This window comes from Barbus barbus, assembly GCF_936440315.1.
Source record: "Barbus barbus genome assembly, chromosome: 30".
NCBI classification, from domain to species: Eukaryota; Metazoa; Chordata; class Actinopteri; order Cypriniformes; family Cyprinidae; genus Barbus; species Barbus barbus.
The window spans coordinates 24,654,860-24,669,822 of NC_136758.1; the positions used below are offsets into that span (position 1 = coordinate 24,654,860).

Sequence of the window (14,963 nt, forward strand, 5' to 3'; positions counted from 1 at the left end):
TATTTTTGGTGATTTCTTGGGTTAGAACATTTGAATTTATAGTACTTAAATCTATTATTAAAAATCCACATCAGTCCTGAGATTTAATTACCAAACTTTGGATCCATTAGCTTTCATTTTGGTTCTTATGCTTCAAGTGCACATTCCTGAGTGGAAGATGTTACTGAGCAATAAAAAGTTTAGTTTCCAATGGAGAATAAGTGGGTCAAACCTTGGATTTAAGTTAGCTGGCAGTAAATTGTTTAAAACTGCCTGCCTTTGTTAGTACTTTCAAATCATGATTTAAAAAAAGCTTAAATGTTAGACACCCTGGAATTTTTGACACACAGGTCTTGCGCATACTAATGCATGTTGGTATGGAGGGTAGTATCACTACAGTTTTGTTACAAATAATGGAAATACCCTGTGCAAAAATGTATTTCTCACCCGTGTTAGATATTCTGCAAAAGAAAATATCTCAACTTGAGAGTATTCCACTTGTCTCAACACAGTGGATAATATATAGAACCCATTTTTCTTAAAACGATTAATCTTCAATTCATGTTAATCTACATCACTAAGTCTTATTCACTTCTTTAATATTTGGTCCACATTTAACTTTCCTTTAACGCCTTTAAACTTGTCAAATTTAAAAATATATAAAACATTGTAGGTGAAAACCCTAGGGTTTGAAATGTACTCACATACTTGACTTTTGCTTTTATGTCTTGTAGGAGAGTAGAAATATCATGGAATTGAGACCATATACTACATATTTAAACAATTAATTTTCAAACTCTGTGTATACAGGAATAATGCTTCAGTTCCTATTGCATTTCAGAGAGGTATTCTGTTTAATAATTGAAGTCGTCTGCTAATACAAATAAAACATTTCTACAATGAAACTTAGTAAATATGTATTTTTTTTTCAACAACTAAAGTTGGTGAAAAAATAAACTTGTACATAAATCCTAAGAGCAAATAGACAGCCAGCCTCTCTCCCAATGGATAACAAAGCAGGATATTTCTGCAGCGGTTGAGGAAATATAAAGGGAAAAAATTATTTGTCCATAAAATACAATTCCTCTTGTAAATTTATAATCTAATAAAACAAGACACACCGATAATATTTACCATTCTCTCAGACAAGTCCAGCAAAATTTATAGAGTATGGTTCTTTGAAGAGCTGGTGAAAAGTTGCAATCCATCAAACAAACTCTAAAAGCAAAGTCTGTCCAAGCGATGCTTTGAATGTACAATTTCTGCACCGATGAGCAAACAAAAATATTTGGCGATGTACACTGGATAAAGTTGACTGGTGTCTACAGTATAACGTGAGCTACAAAAGATCAGAACTGCAAAAGTAGTTCACTACTCTTCCGTCCTGCAATAAAACCACACAAGAGTTGCTTCTCCAGATCACATGCTTCACTCTGGTTTCTACCACACATTTATTCAGTATGAGCAGTTAGATGAAACTTCCCTTTATTTCTCCCAATGGCCAAGCTGACATAAGTGAGGATGACAGTAATGGGGTGTTTGCATAGGTCTAACCGGTTGAACCACCCCCACATCCACCAGGTATCAGCGCTGCCCGGTGTAGGTGAGGAACCAGGACGTGACAGACGCAGCCGCAGAGGAGATCATGCCCCCTGCATTACCAACTGGCTGGGACGCCTGCATGCCGCTCTGGGACAGATCCATAGGCTGGGAAGGGATGTCACAGAAGCGAGGGCTTGGAACCGTCTCCCAATCTGTGCCCAAGTCTGTTTCTTCATCCGTCACAGCCTCGTCTCCGCTCTCCTCCGCCGGTCCAGCCGCCTCTGGCTCCACAAACTCCATAGAGTCTTCCAAGTCAGCGCTCACCTCAAACGGCCCGGTTCTAGTGAACAAGAGTGGAAATGTTTGCAAAACATTAGTTTTCCATTATATGACTTGTACTACCATTCAAAAGTTTGGGGTCGGCAAGTTTTTTTTTTTAAAATGTTTTTTGTCTCATATGTTCACCAAGGCTGCATTTATTTGTAAAAACAATAATATTGTGAATTATTACAACAATTTGAAACAACATTTTTATTTAAAAATATATTCCTGTGATGCAAAGCTGAATTTTCAGCATTGCTCCAGTCTTAAGTGTCACATGATCCTTCAGAAATCATTCTAATATGCCGACTTGCTGCTCAAGAAACATTTATTATTATTGATGTTAAAACCATGTTACATTTTTTTTAGGATTCTTTGATTAATATAAAGTTCAAAGAACAATTTATTTGAATTAGATTATAAGTCTTTACTGTCACTTTTGATCAATTTAAAGTGTCCTTTCTGAACAACAACAACAAATCCTACTAACCCCAACGTTTTTAAACAGTGGTGGAAAAAAATAATAATACAGGGAGTGAATAAAAACTCACCAGCAAATAATTAAGACAACACTTGATTTTATCTATTGGAATTTATTTGGATCATAAATAATGGGCTGTAACATACATAATAGACAATATAAAAGTAAATTGTTTCACTAAGGAACAGAACAATATAATTTCTCACCTGCCAAGTTTCTTGTTTGCTGGAGACACCAGAAACATTATATTCCTCAAAGTGTGGTGAGGATGAAGCAGCTCACTGTCAACATGCTAAGAAGAATCAAGCATAAACATGAGGCGTGAGATCAGAATATGACTTCTCAGATCAGAGCGGTCTCAGCTTTGAGAAGAATTTACCTGTGAGAAGCAGAGGTGCAGGTTGTTGGTGTTGAGTTTGTTTACGGCACGGGTGAATCGGTAGCGGGTCAGATTATCACCGCAGAACTCACTGTACAAAAGACAAAACAGAATATAGGACATATGTTTATATTATAATAAATACTTAAAGAAAACAAACTTGTTTCAGCTAGTTGTCAGGGCAATATTTATCATTTTAATTTAACTTAATGCGAAAAATAAATTTATAAATAACAATATAGACATTTTAAAAACAAACCAAAAAAAAAAGAAGTATCAAAATTACAAAATTACTAAAATGTTAAGTAAAATTAAAATAGAAAAAAAATTCTAAATAATAATAAAAACTATAATAGACAATTAACATGCAGCTGTAACCTGTTGCACAATTTTTTCGGAAGGCTGACATCAAGAATATGAGACAGGATATTGATGAGCTGTGTAGTATAGCAGAGGGCGGCACTGATGGTGTGTGCCGGGTTGATGTGGTCCAACTCTACATAAGAAAATAAACGATTCTGTAAAATGAATGTGTCAAATATTTTCTTTCATTTAAAGAGGAACAGAAAGCATTAAAACTGAATGTACTGCATTTTGAAAGGATGTAAACATATATTTAGTTAACTATCACTGCACTGAGAAATATCAATCGGTTGGATGGTTGGTGTTTTAACGCCATTCCAGAATCCTTGACTATTTTCACGGTGAGCAACATATATAAAACCCATTTTAAAAACCCATATAAAGCTTTTAAAGTTTTCTTTAGATTATAGCTCTAAAATGGATTTAATGTTTTAGATGTACAGTAGCTAATTACCCATGAGTTCTGTACCTGGCCCCTGATTTCCACTCTTCTCCTCCACCCAGCTGTAATAGGCTGAGCAGTCTCCATTACTAGGAAGTGTGACGTGTGGCCCAGTGATACTGATGCTCGTTTCTCCGCTCTGATCGTCCCAGATCCAGCGGCCTGAGCTGTAGGTGATTCGCCTCGCCTCTGCGAGTTCACTGACGGTGCTGGAGGTCAGAGCAAGGTCATTCTCAGCCTCTGCTGGGTCCCTGCAGGCCAGAAATACTTCAGATTGTGAAAAATTATTACAATTTAAAATAACTGTTTTGTCTGAATCTATATGAACAAATAATAAAATAGATTTTTTTTTTAAATAAATATATTTGAAAATTTTATATATGTACTTTATTCCTGTGATGGCAGCCATTACTGAGTCAGTGTTGATGTACAAAATTTCAATTTTTAAAAATGACCTTACTGTCAATTCTGTGAATAACAAATAAAGCTATTCATTTCTTTCAACAAAAAAAGGCTCTATCAATCCCCACATTAAGGCTGTTCTACTAAGCAAGCAGCAAAATTATGCTGTCTTACAAGTTAAGAAGTTCTCACACAAAATCTAAGTTAGTTTACGATTATAGAATTCATTGCAACAAGCTCAGTTAAACTATTCATCCAAGGCCATGTGTAGTGTATGTTCATGTGTATTTTTAATGTTCATTAGAATATGTTTATGGTCATCTGCTCTGCTCTGACCTGCTGCCCTGCTTCTCTTCCTGGATGTTGAAGATGTGAGTGGTGAGCTCCAGGATGTGCTCTCTCCGCACTTCAGCCAGGACCTCCAGCCTCACCTGCAGCTCTTTGGATCTCTTCTCCAGGAGCTCGCCTAGACGTTGGTTATGTCGCTTAATTTTGTCCCTCTTTTCCTGATGTCGGCTGGCCCTACGCTGCAGTCGCTGCCCTTCCTCCTGGGAACGCAATAACAGCTCCCTCCCTAAGGTGTAGAAAAAGAAACAGCCAAGACATCAAACAACAAATTGCTATTTTTATTGTTTAACCTTTTCTTTTGAAAGAACAATCAAGAAAAACCTCACATAGTAGCTCAATGGGATTAATGCATGTTTACGCACTTTTCTCTTGGGATCTTTTTTGTTGTGATACTCACCACTCTTCACTTCTTCATTGCCGGTACAGATGGCCTCTTTGAGTTGCTGGATTTTCATCTTGCATGACATGATTTTCCACCTCTGTGTTAAACAAAATACAAAACCATTATTGTGAGAACTTTCTTAAAAACAGGCTTATATAATTTCTCATCCTTTAACTTTAAAATCAAGCACTTAAAAATACTTACAAGCTGATCTGCTTGGACCTTCTTGTCCATGGCTTTGATGACTCTGAAACAAAAGGAAAATTCAGACTGGGTATTATCTGTGAATAATGTTGATTTATGCATTACACAATGCTAATATAATACCTCTGCTGAAGATTCTCCTTTTCATTTTTGAGCTTTTGTAGTCTTTCAAGCTTTTCTGAATACCTGATGGCAAGAACAATATAGTGAGTAAAACACATTTCACTTGCTATATATACACACACACACACACACACATATATATATACATAATTATTATGATATTGTTACATTTAGCAATGTGACTCAGCTAAAGCTAACCAAGTCCACACATTAGCATATCAAAAACTGCCACAAAGTTTCTTTACAAAACTAAAACAAGCCACGACAACACTTTTAATCGTGTATTTAATGTATTTAATCACTGACTTGTGTCAAGAAAAGAACAAGGACGAAGAAACGTAAACGTCTTTCTTTGTTATCTGATAGTTTGTTTACAGAGTTAGCATTTAGCAACTTGACATTAGAGGGCCATGAATTAGCTAAATTCTATCTAACCTGTTCACAAAACGCATATTAACGCCGAAAACACTTCAAATCAAGAGGGAACTTATGCTTAAATAAAATAAATATATGTGAAACAGCTCGATAAATCTGAAAACTGTTAGCATGCTAGCGTGAGTTGTGTTAGCATACAGTGTAAATAATAATAATAATAAAATAATTAAACACACCTCTCTGGATTTCTCCCGTCAAAATACACGAAATCGCCGTTCTGAATGCAGCGGGCGCAGGTCAGTCTGCGTCTGGCCGTGTTGCAGAGCGGACATCTCTCCACGGCTACAAAGAGCCCCTCTGCATCATCCAGAGCCTCCACCATGACCGCGGCAGCAGCGTTCACGCACGCCGGCTGATGGTGCTGCTGAGGCGGCTGGGGTCGAACGGGCGCCCGGGTCTCTGATGAAGATTCCGGATGATCTTCACCAGGCCCCAAAGCCCGGGATTCGCCTGGTAAGGGACAAGCCATGATGACACAGGCTCTATTAAGAACAGAAGTCCCTTAGAAACGGTCGCTGTGAGTTTTACATGATCTGTGGTCAGAAATATGAAAATATAACCAGTAGTTCTGGTCCTAAGGTCTCTATGCCCAGCTGAGTGCAATGGCTGCCTGCCCTACGCACCACGTGACGTATGTTGTTTGTGTATGTTTTGTCACGTGTGGGGTGTCTTACAAAATTATATTTCTAAATATATTTCTAAATACCATCAATCAATACCATGGATCTTAAACACCATAGTAAAAGATGATATTTTAAGTTATTGTAAAATCAAAATAGTATAGGTCCCCTTCGTTTGGTGTACGTTTTCATATTTCTTCTTACATTTTATTCTTGGATATACATGAAAACATACATACACGTTTGTTTCTGTGAATTGTGGGGACGTTCCATAGACTTCTATTACTTTTATACTGACCAAACAATACTTTCTATCCCCTAACCCAACACCTACCCTTTACAGAAAACCATTGTTACACTTTCAGATAAACATCATTTACTATTTTTAATAATTTTTCTCCCCTCACAATGTCAAAAAATTCAGGTTTTACTATCCTTTTGGGGACATTTGTTCCCCACAATGTAGCATAAGTACACACACACACACACACACACATGTTGGTTTTTGTGGTTTATGGGGACTCTCCATAGGCGTAATGGTTTTTATACTGAACAAACTGTGTGTGCTATTGCCCTACACCAACCCTACACCTAAACTTAGCCCTCACAGGAAACTTTGTGCATTTTTAGATGTTCAAAAAAACACCATTTAGTATGTGTTTTAAGCCTTTTGAATTACGGGGACATAGGCAGTGTCCTCATAACCCACCTTCATATTGTAACACCTCTGTCATACCCATGTCATTATACAAATTTGTGTCCTCATAAACCACATAAACATGCACGCACACACACACACACACACACACACACACACACACACACACACACACATATTGAAAACAGTAAAAAACAAACAAAAAAACTTGCAAGTAAAGAATTTTGGAGTACTTTTCACAAGCTATATAAAGATATATATAGGAAATAAAGCTTAATATCATTTCACTGGTTCTGAAAAAGAGAAGTTTTCAAAGTTTATTTACCTGCATCAGCAAATATCAGTTCAACATGTACAAAAGGGACAAAACATAGTCATAACCCAAGTGGACATGTCTCCATATGAGAGCCCACATAAGGCAAAGCTGAATATTTTAACAAAACATTTACTTTTCACAGTAAGCTCTGGTATGCTCTGTTATTTCAGCAACCCTCACTAATGTAGACAACACAAAGTAAACAAAGACATTAAACAAAGCGCAATAACAAAAATTTAGATTAAATTATTGCATTCAAACCTTTCAAGCACCACTCATATATGGATACGAGGCACATCGTTATAGACATGCAGCACATGTAAGTCCAGCATTTCTACTGCTTGCTGAACCCTTTCAGGATGGGTAAATATTGAATTTGAATAGGCTTCATAGATCTCTGACCGCTCTTTCGCACCTAAAAACCATAATAACATGAAGAGAATGAGTTTTACCAAACAATTACGATGCAATACTTGGAATAGTTCCCCAGAAATGAAAATTTGCTTATGATTTGGAGATTTGTTTACTTCAAAGATGTTAATTGATGAATTGGAGCCATGTGGTTTACTTGTAGATTATTGTGATGTTTTTTCCAGCATGTTTTTTAGGCTCTCATTCTGACGGCACCCATTCACTGCAGAGGATCCATTGGTGAGCAATTAATCATATAATGCTAAATATTTCCAAATCTGTTCCAATGAAGAAACAAACTCTTGGATGGCCTGAGGGCGAGTACATTTTCAGCTAATTTGCATTTTTGGGTGAACTAGTGCTTTAAATTTGGACTATGTGAGATTAGATTAGTGAATCAGACTATACCTGTGAGCACAACATTTCCAGACACAAAAATCAGCAGCACAATACGTGGCTTCACCATGTGATATATCAATCCAGGAAACAACTCTGGCTCATAGCTGGAGGGGTAAAATGGTTAAAGACAGATGTTCCAAGGCCACTTATATTGTGGGCCAGTAACCATCAAACTTAATTATGACAGACAGACAGATGCCTGTCCAGACCTGCTGAACTGTTCGTGAGTGAGGACCAGGCCTTCTAAGCGGATAGGAAAGCAGACGTCACAACTTCCAACCATGTTTTGGATTTTGAAGTCAAGGAATTTGGCAGGGAAACCAAGTTTCTGTACCACCCAGGCATATTTCCGTGCAGCAAGGCGAGATTGCTCCTCACTGCTTGGAAAGATAAACAAAGGGAAAGGCAAATATAGGGTAAAAGACACATGTGAGACTAACATAGAGCTAAGTTGATCTATTTTACAGTTGTGCTACCCTAATGCATTATAGTTAGAGTTCTGAATATATATTATGTATAACTCTTGGCCCCAGTGCAGACCATTTTCCCAGAGCTGAATATGAACAGGTTTGGAAATATAGTATACAAAATTAGGAGTCAATGGCTGGTGGTTCAAAAGTAATCACTCTATATGTAAAGAAGTGCAAAGGATTCTATTGTAACTAACTTACTACAGACATGTGGTTTACTTAAATCATGGAGTTAAAGCATTTTACACTCTTAAAAATAAAGCTTCCAAAATTTGTATAGTGATGTCATAGAAGAACCATTTTTGGTTCCCCAAAGAATCTTTAGGTGAAAAGTTCCTAAAAGAATATTTTTTTCTTAGTGTGAAGCACATTGTAATAATCTAACCTTTATATAATCAAACCTTTTTCAATTATAAAGAAGTTTTTGTGGAATTGAAAGGTTGCACAGATGTTAAAAGGTTCTTCGTGGGACCCAATAAAGAACTTTTGTTTTTAAGAATGTAGCAATGTTTGAAATAAAGTTCTGGGCATATATGATGCCATAAGATGTTAAAAAGAATCCCGGATACACATACTTCCCATTTTTTCCATAAAATGCCTTACTGTAATTGCGGGATGATGCCTGAACTCTCTTTAAAAAAAATAATAAATAATTTAAATACATTGTTAACATTTTAAATTGTATAGCAATATTTTATTCGTATTTTAATTTAATTTGAAATATTTAATTTTATTAATTTGTCAATTTTTTCCATTTCCGTAGTAAGGTTTCAAATGTTTGATATTTCCTCTTAAATATGTTGATTTTGTTGTTTATAATTACTCAATTTGTTATAAGAACATGCAGACTTGAGTGCATCTCGATAAGATTGATTATGTTTTCAGCTAACAAAGACTTCATTTGGTCATCAAAGGTCATCAAAACTAAGGAGTTAGTTCTCTTTAGTGAACTCTAAATAAATAAAAAAATAACTAAATATATATTTTGTTGCATTTTGCGCTAACCAAATAACACAACGTTACTTTAAAAACATAAATAAATATATATTTCCTGAAGTGCAGTTCCCGGCCAGTAGAGGGAGACAGAGACAACGCTGTAAACAGTCACTTATGCGCATGAGCGGAAGACAAACTCTTAACATTAAACAACACTGTTAAACATGTGAAGTCTGCATGTGTGCTGTCTCTTATTATTTTAAAACATTAATAGTTCATTGTATAGCATGAATAGGTTGGCATGCATAGGAGGAAAGTATATTATGAGTATTTTAAGCTGACGGAGGCTTGTGAAAGTCACCAGTCAGTATTAGTTTTGTAGAAACATGTGGATAGTGTTATGGATGCAGTTAAAGAATGCTTGAGAAATCTTCCTAAAGAAGCTCGGGGTGAGTTACTGTCTATTAACATTTGAACACTTACAATAATCATTCATATGACAATAAAAAATATATATCGATAATTTTCATGCAATAGAATATTTACAATCATGTTAAATGATATATTTTGGTGCAATAGAAAAACAAATATCTTCTGCACCATAACATGTCATATTTTCATATCATACCTTACCTCAAAATTAAAAGAAGTATGTTAAAATTGGGCTTAATTGTTACAAAAACAATGTTACTGTAAGGTTGTGTGCAAAAATTGTTGTTTTGGCATGAGGTTAAAAACATAAGCAAGATATAATACTTGTAAAGGCTTATATCAGTGATATCGTTGTCTTTTCTTCCTTAGAGCTTTATCTTAATGATGCAGTGCCATACTTGGACGGGCCCCTCTCTCCACTTCAGTTTTATCGTGACTGGATTGGTCCCAACAAGCCCTGCATCATTCGCAATGCCTTCAGTGATTGGCCAGCTTTGTCTAAATGGAACCCCACATATCTCAGGTGAGCCAATCAGATGATCAGATCAGCCTGAGAGTTCTAATGTTTAAAGTTTACTCCCTAAATAGTTTTTATCATATTTGTGCAGAGAGAAAGTTGGCTCCAAAGTCATCAGTGTGGCTGTCACTCCAAACGGATATGCAGATGCTGTGAACGGGGATCGCTTTGTGATGCCAGAGGAGCGTCAGATGACCTTTAGCTCTCTGCTGGATATCATTGAGGAGAAGGTGAAGAGCAGTGGTGTGTTTTACGTTCAGAAGCAATGCTCAAATCTGACTGAGGAGTTACCGGAGCTGACGGGAGATGTACAGACTCACATCCCCTGGATGAGTGAAGCTCTTGGTAAGTCCACACATTTTGCATTCAGTATCTACTTGGATGTGCATTTGATTGGAGAATGGCTGAATAATGTGAAATGTGGATTTTTATCATTTAGGAAAACAGCCTGATGCTGTAAATTTCTGGCTTGGGGAGGAAGGCGCTGTCACATCGAGTGAGTCTGTCTTCATTTGTTCTTAAACATAAAATATTGTTTGAATAACTTTAAACCAGCGGACCAAAACAAGCATTGTAAAACGACATGGGCATTTTAATAAGGAATATACATTTTTCTAGGCCAAGCTCAAAAAATATGTTATTGAGTAGAACTTGTGAGTAAAAAATATTTTTTTATAATACTTACCCTTCCATATCCATGTATCCACAGGCCTTTAAATATAGTTGTGGACAAAAGGGGGCAATGTAGTCAAAAAGTTTGAAAGCCACTGCTGTCAAAAGATGAATCGCATCCAAAATAAAAGTTTTTGTTTACATAATATATGTGTGTGTGTGTGTACTGTGTATATTTCTTATGTTTATATAAACACAAACACATGGAATGTATATATTTAAGAAAATGTGTTGTTTATATATTACATATAATTAATATAAGATTATAAATGTATATACATGTAAATATTTTCAAAATATATACTGTATGTGTATTTATATATACATAATAAACATACACAATAAACATACATATATTGTGTAAACAAAAACTTATTTTGGATGCGATAAATCGCGATTAATCGTTTGACAGCACTACTTTAAACACACATTTTTGTGAGCGAACACCATTTTTTTTCTCTGTAGTGCATAAAGATCATTATGAGAACCTGTACTGTGTGATCTCTGGGCAGAAAGAGTTTATTTTGCTTCCGCCGACTGATAGACCTTTCATACCGTATGGTAAGAAGTTGTTTCTTTATCCATCTGTTTTATTTTTCTTGTTTAGTTTGAAAACTGAATGCTTTTTAACAAGAAAATGGCCTCTGGACTATCTATTGGCATTGTGTATTATTTCCTCAACATAGAGCTCTACCAGCCAGCGACATACAGACAGAAAGATGGCAACTTTGAAATAGTAGATGAGGAAGATTCAACCAAAGTGAGTTCATATAATTCATAAATGCTTATTAAAAATGCAGTTGTATATCTTACATTCATTTTATGATTATGCATGTTATAAATACATTTAAAAAAAATAATCTGCAATCTTTCAGGTGCCCTGGATCCCTCTAGACCCCCTGAACCCAGATTATGAACGATTTCCCTCTTACAGGCTGGCTAAACCTCTGCTCTGCACTGTGAAAGCTGGAGAGATGTTGTACCTGCCCTCCCTGTGGTTCCACCACGTTAGACAGTCTCATGGCTGCATAGCGGGTTGGTGATTTGACCGCCAATAATATTACAAACAATACCGACGTGGCTTGCAAATTCTGTTCTGTACTTTACTTACGTCCTACAATGAAACTAATCATGAATAAAACTGCTCTTTTTGTCTTGACAGTGAATTTCTGGTATGACATGGAATATGACATCAAGTACAATTACTTCCAGCTTGTGGAGTCCTTGACAAACACTGTTGGATCACCGTGAGACTGTTCAAAGGTGAAGATTTGGTTGATATAATCGATTATCAACAGCTGCTGGCTTTACATTTGGAGACTTCATGAGATATGCATGTACATTTTTCATGATATAGAATATATATTGCAATAAACAATGCAGTTTAACATGTAATAAATACAGTTTTATTTGTTTTAAGTTCTCTGAGAAAGATTTCAGGTGACAGATTGTATAAACACTGAGAATAGAAACACTTGACTTCGGTTTGGAGCAAAAGGTAAGACAACGTCACAAGTTTCCAAAAAGAAACAGTCTTCGAGAGCACTGGTCCATCTGTAATGCTAGAATACATCTTGATCAATTGACAATAGGTTAGATGAAAGCAGAGCTGGTCACCACAGAGATAGCGCTGAAAGCGGAAGGTTTGTATGATTGTTCATGAGGAGCAGGTCAAGCATACAACCATGCATTCTAGTTCAGGGAGAGAGCCAACCCTAAATTCTGCCTTTCTTCATGCATTTGTAGAGTATTCATGCTGATTCCCACACAGTACTTTTGTTACTGATGCAGTCCTACTGTACGGTTTTCACTTCTGCTACATCACTAGCCCACTAGCTAGCTAAATCAAATCTGTTTGGGCTCACGTTATATATAATTTTTCATCTCATGCATTTTCAGTCTTGCTTAAAGCCATAGAACTTGTCATGAGATGGCAAATAAGAGTTGCATACAATAATGTGTAAATAAATCTATTTTACTACAAGACTGCCAGTGCAATCTGCCATTGGTGAAAAGGGGTATGTAACAGTTGCGTAAAAATTAGCATTATTGTTGCAATTGCACATTTTGCATCTTTCATTGTTAATAAATTTGTACCAAAAGTACAAGAGAATGTGATAGAGGTGGAACTAAGCATCAAGACAATAAATACAATTTATGCATCTCAGACACCAGGCAAGTTGCAGCTGAACTAGTTGCTGTGCTGACTTAAGCGGGGTGAACACTGCAACTTTTTTTTATTTTATTTTAATGTCAGATCGTACAATATGACACCTGTGAGAAAAAGCCATGTCGACTGTATTTTATGTCAGGCTCTATGATATAAGTCTTTGGTCACCACTGACGGCATCAACTTAAGCGATCAAAGACTGCTAATTTGTCCTGTCGACAAAAAAATATTTTAAGCTCCCAAAATCGTGCTTTAGCTTAGATTTGTATCAGTAGAAGAGTTGGACACTATAAAACATGTGCAGGTTCATCTATATAAGAAGTTACAGTACACTTAACATGTTACGCCATCATTTTGAATTAAGCTTAATGACAAAAAAGTGCCTTACTGTACATTATCAATATTATCACGGAAAAAGAAGAGTTGTTTCAAGCAGAGGTCAGAGAGCACCTCAACCTAGTTAGCAATGGATTGTGGGAAAGACTGTGGAATACAGAGTGACTGTTTTGTTTAGCTCTTGGGAAAATAACAGAGCACATCACATAACAATAAAACACCTTTAAGAAGTCATAATTGGAAAACAAGTTTTTCTGTAAAAATGCTTTTCAGGATAAGGGTATTTTCAAAACCAGTTTTGTAAAACCTGTAAACCGTTCTCATAATTTGTGCACAAAAGTAAAAAAAAAACATCTTCTTGGCTATTGCAACTCTATCAGTGTCACCAGAACAATCAATTCAGTTCAGTGTTTTTATGGCAGTTTTGGTTTTGTCACAATCTGCAACCTATATTAATCAATTAGAGGTGGACAACATCCAAATATCACTGATCATTTCGATATATAACCTGCTTGAATTACAAATGCCAGATTCATTCCTTCAAGCAAATTGCTGGTCGAGATTAAGGCACCCGTATCCATGAGACAGTTACCATTCAAGTACAAAAAAAAGTCCTGCAAATAAAACAATACAAAATCATCCTTCAAATTCCCCCATTTTTCCTCTGGCACCCAACGGACTGTGCTGGGCATCAGGACATTGATACGATACTATACAACAAACAAATGTTGAAGAGCCTCTGTGCGACTCGTTGACCTATCACATGAGAATAAATATGAACCCCAACATCCCAATTCAACTTGAGAGTATCAGCACAAACACAACATACAGTATAAAAATCATTCCATAATAAAAGGTAAAAGTGAGACAAATCTGCCTTGCTAAGACTTCCAGGGATACAGGTCCCTTCGAAAGAGAGCACTGAGAATTTCTGAAAATATCAAACACGATGTTCAAATAAATGGTGGTTGCTGGAGATTCCTCTCAACAGTTTGTTTTTACACATGACAGAATATTGTATGCATATAAAATTGCTTATTCGTCTTTTAAGACGATATAACCACTGAATCCATTTTACTGTACCATGCAGTTAACAAAACCATATAATCAATTACTCTCCCTGATGCCGTGTAGGTCATTCAAAAGTTATGATGGCCAAATTATCTGGATGCGTTTTTAGTAGCAGGGCACAACAAAGAGGTGAGAAAAGTCAGGGGTGTGCTGGTGCCATAGTAGCATGCTAAACAGGGAGGTAGGATAGTGGAATTTCTTTTCAATCTCTTTATTAAAAGCTCCTCGCTATTTAAAAGAGTCTGCTGTGCAGTCTCATGGCTTGGTATCCTGTTGCAGCCACAGTGCATGTAGAAATCAGATTTTGTTGTCCATCCTCTTCTCCACTGCGCTGAGCAGCAGTCTGGAGTACTGCTCTAAAAGGGCAAGTGTCTTGTCGTCACCTAATGTTGCTTCACTGTTAGCTAATGTGCGCACAGTGCAAGTGCTGGGAGATCTTGAAGGAGTGCATGGTGGCAGGCAATTCAGCTCGTCTCTCATCACCTGAAATGCTTCGGCCAGCACATGTGCCATCTCCTGCTGCTCCTCACTGGAGTCGGTAGAGTTACTTAGCT

The 14,963-nt window shown here is 36.5% G+C and overlaps 3 protein-coding genes across 6 annotated transcripts in view; 1 reads left to right on the plus strand and 2 right to left on the minus strand.

The window, feature by feature from the left end:
* Window positions 1–559: 559 nt before the first annotated feature.
* On the minus strand, window positions 560–6,045 carry LOC306850648 (beclin 1-associated autophagy-related key regulator-like). Of its 3 annotated transcripts, XR_013782424.1 has the most exons (11): window positions 5,578–6,045; window positions 4,967–5,029; window positions 4,844–4,886; window positions 4,655–4,736; window positions 4,246–4,483; window positions 3,535–3,758; window positions 3,081–3,198; window positions 2,703–2,793; window positions 2,530–2,615; window positions 1,114–1,861; window positions 812–1,006 (listed from the first exon to the last, which is right to left on the minus strand). XR_013782424.1 is itself a non-coding variant. In XM_079386393.1 (10 exons), the coding sequence occupies exons 1-10, from the start codon at window positions 5,868–5,870 to the stop codon at window positions 1,564–1,566; spliced, it is 1,536 nt and encodes a 511-aa protein (XP_079242519.1). In that variant the 5' UTR covers window positions 5,871–6,045; the 3' UTR covers window positions 560–1,563. The 3 variants fall into 3 exon arrangements, 2 of the variants coding, with proteins under 2 accessions (XP_079242519.1, XP_079242518.1); XM_079386393.1 differs by having other exon boundaries at window positions 560–1,861; XM_079386392.1 differs by having other exon boundaries at window positions 812–1,861; window positions 3,520–3,758.
* A 3,340-nt stretch (window positions 6,046–9,385) lies between these two features.
* On the plus strand, window positions 9,386–12,930 carry LOC306850649 (bifunctional peptidase and (3S)-lysyl hydroxylase Jmjd7-like). Of its 2 annotated transcripts, none has more exons than XM_079386394.1 (8): window positions 9,386–9,660; window positions 10,013–10,166; window positions 10,252–10,505; window positions 10,600–10,656; window positions 11,298–11,393; window positions 11,519–11,592; window positions 11,708–11,867; window positions 11,995–12,930. In XM_079386394.1, the coding sequence occupies exons 1-8, from the start codon at window positions 9,612–9,614 to the stop codon at window positions 12,081–12,083; spliced, it is 933 nt and encodes a 310-aa protein (XP_079242520.1). In that variant the 5' UTR covers window positions 9,386–9,611; the 3' UTR covers window positions 12,084–12,930. The 2 variants fall into 2 exon arrangements, with proteins under 2 accessions (XP_079242520.1, XP_079242521.1); XM_079386395.1 differs by having other exon boundaries at window positions 9,405–9,660; window positions 10,232–10,505.
* Window positions 12,219–14,963, minus strand: part of LOC306850650 (mitogen-activated protein kinase-binding protein 1-like) — a 64,273-nt gene continuing 61,528 nt past the window's right edge. Inside the window, exon 30 of the mRNA XM_079386396.1 lies at window positions 12,219–14,961. Within this exon, the coding sequence (XP_079242522.1) occupies window positions 14,707–14,961 (255 nt within the window). The 3' untranslated portion in view covers window positions 12,219–14,706. The remainder of the gene's footprint in view (window positions 14,962–14,963) is intronic.

Excerpts from the sequence above, each read along its gene's own strand:
- LOC306850648 (XM_079386392.1), bottom strand. The coding sequence starts at position 5,870 with ATGGCTTGTCCCTTACCAGGCGAATCCCGGGCTTTGGGGCCTGGTGAA. Across the intron at positions 5,030-5,577 it reads GACGGGAGAAATCCAGAGAG|GTATTCAGAAAAGCTTGAAA; the intron begins GTGTGTTTAATT and ends TCTTGCCATCAG. Across the intron at positions 4,887-4,966 it reads AAGGAGAATCTTCAGCAGAG|AGTCATCAAAGCCATGGACA; the intron begins GTATTATATTAG and ends CTTTTGTTTCAG.
- LOC306850649 (XM_079386394.1), top strand. The coding sequence starts at position 9,612 with ATGGATGCAGTTAAAGAATGCTTGAGAAATCTTCCTAAAGAAGCTCGG. Across the intron at positions 9,661-10,012 it reads TCTTCCTAAAGAAGCTCGGG|AGCTTTATCTTAATGATGCA; the intron begins GTGAGTTACTGT and ends TTTCTTCCTTAG. Across the intron at positions 10,167-10,251 it reads TGGAACCCCACATATCTCAG|AGAGAAAGTTGGCTCCAAAG; the intron begins GTGAGCCAATCA and ends ATATTTGTGCAG.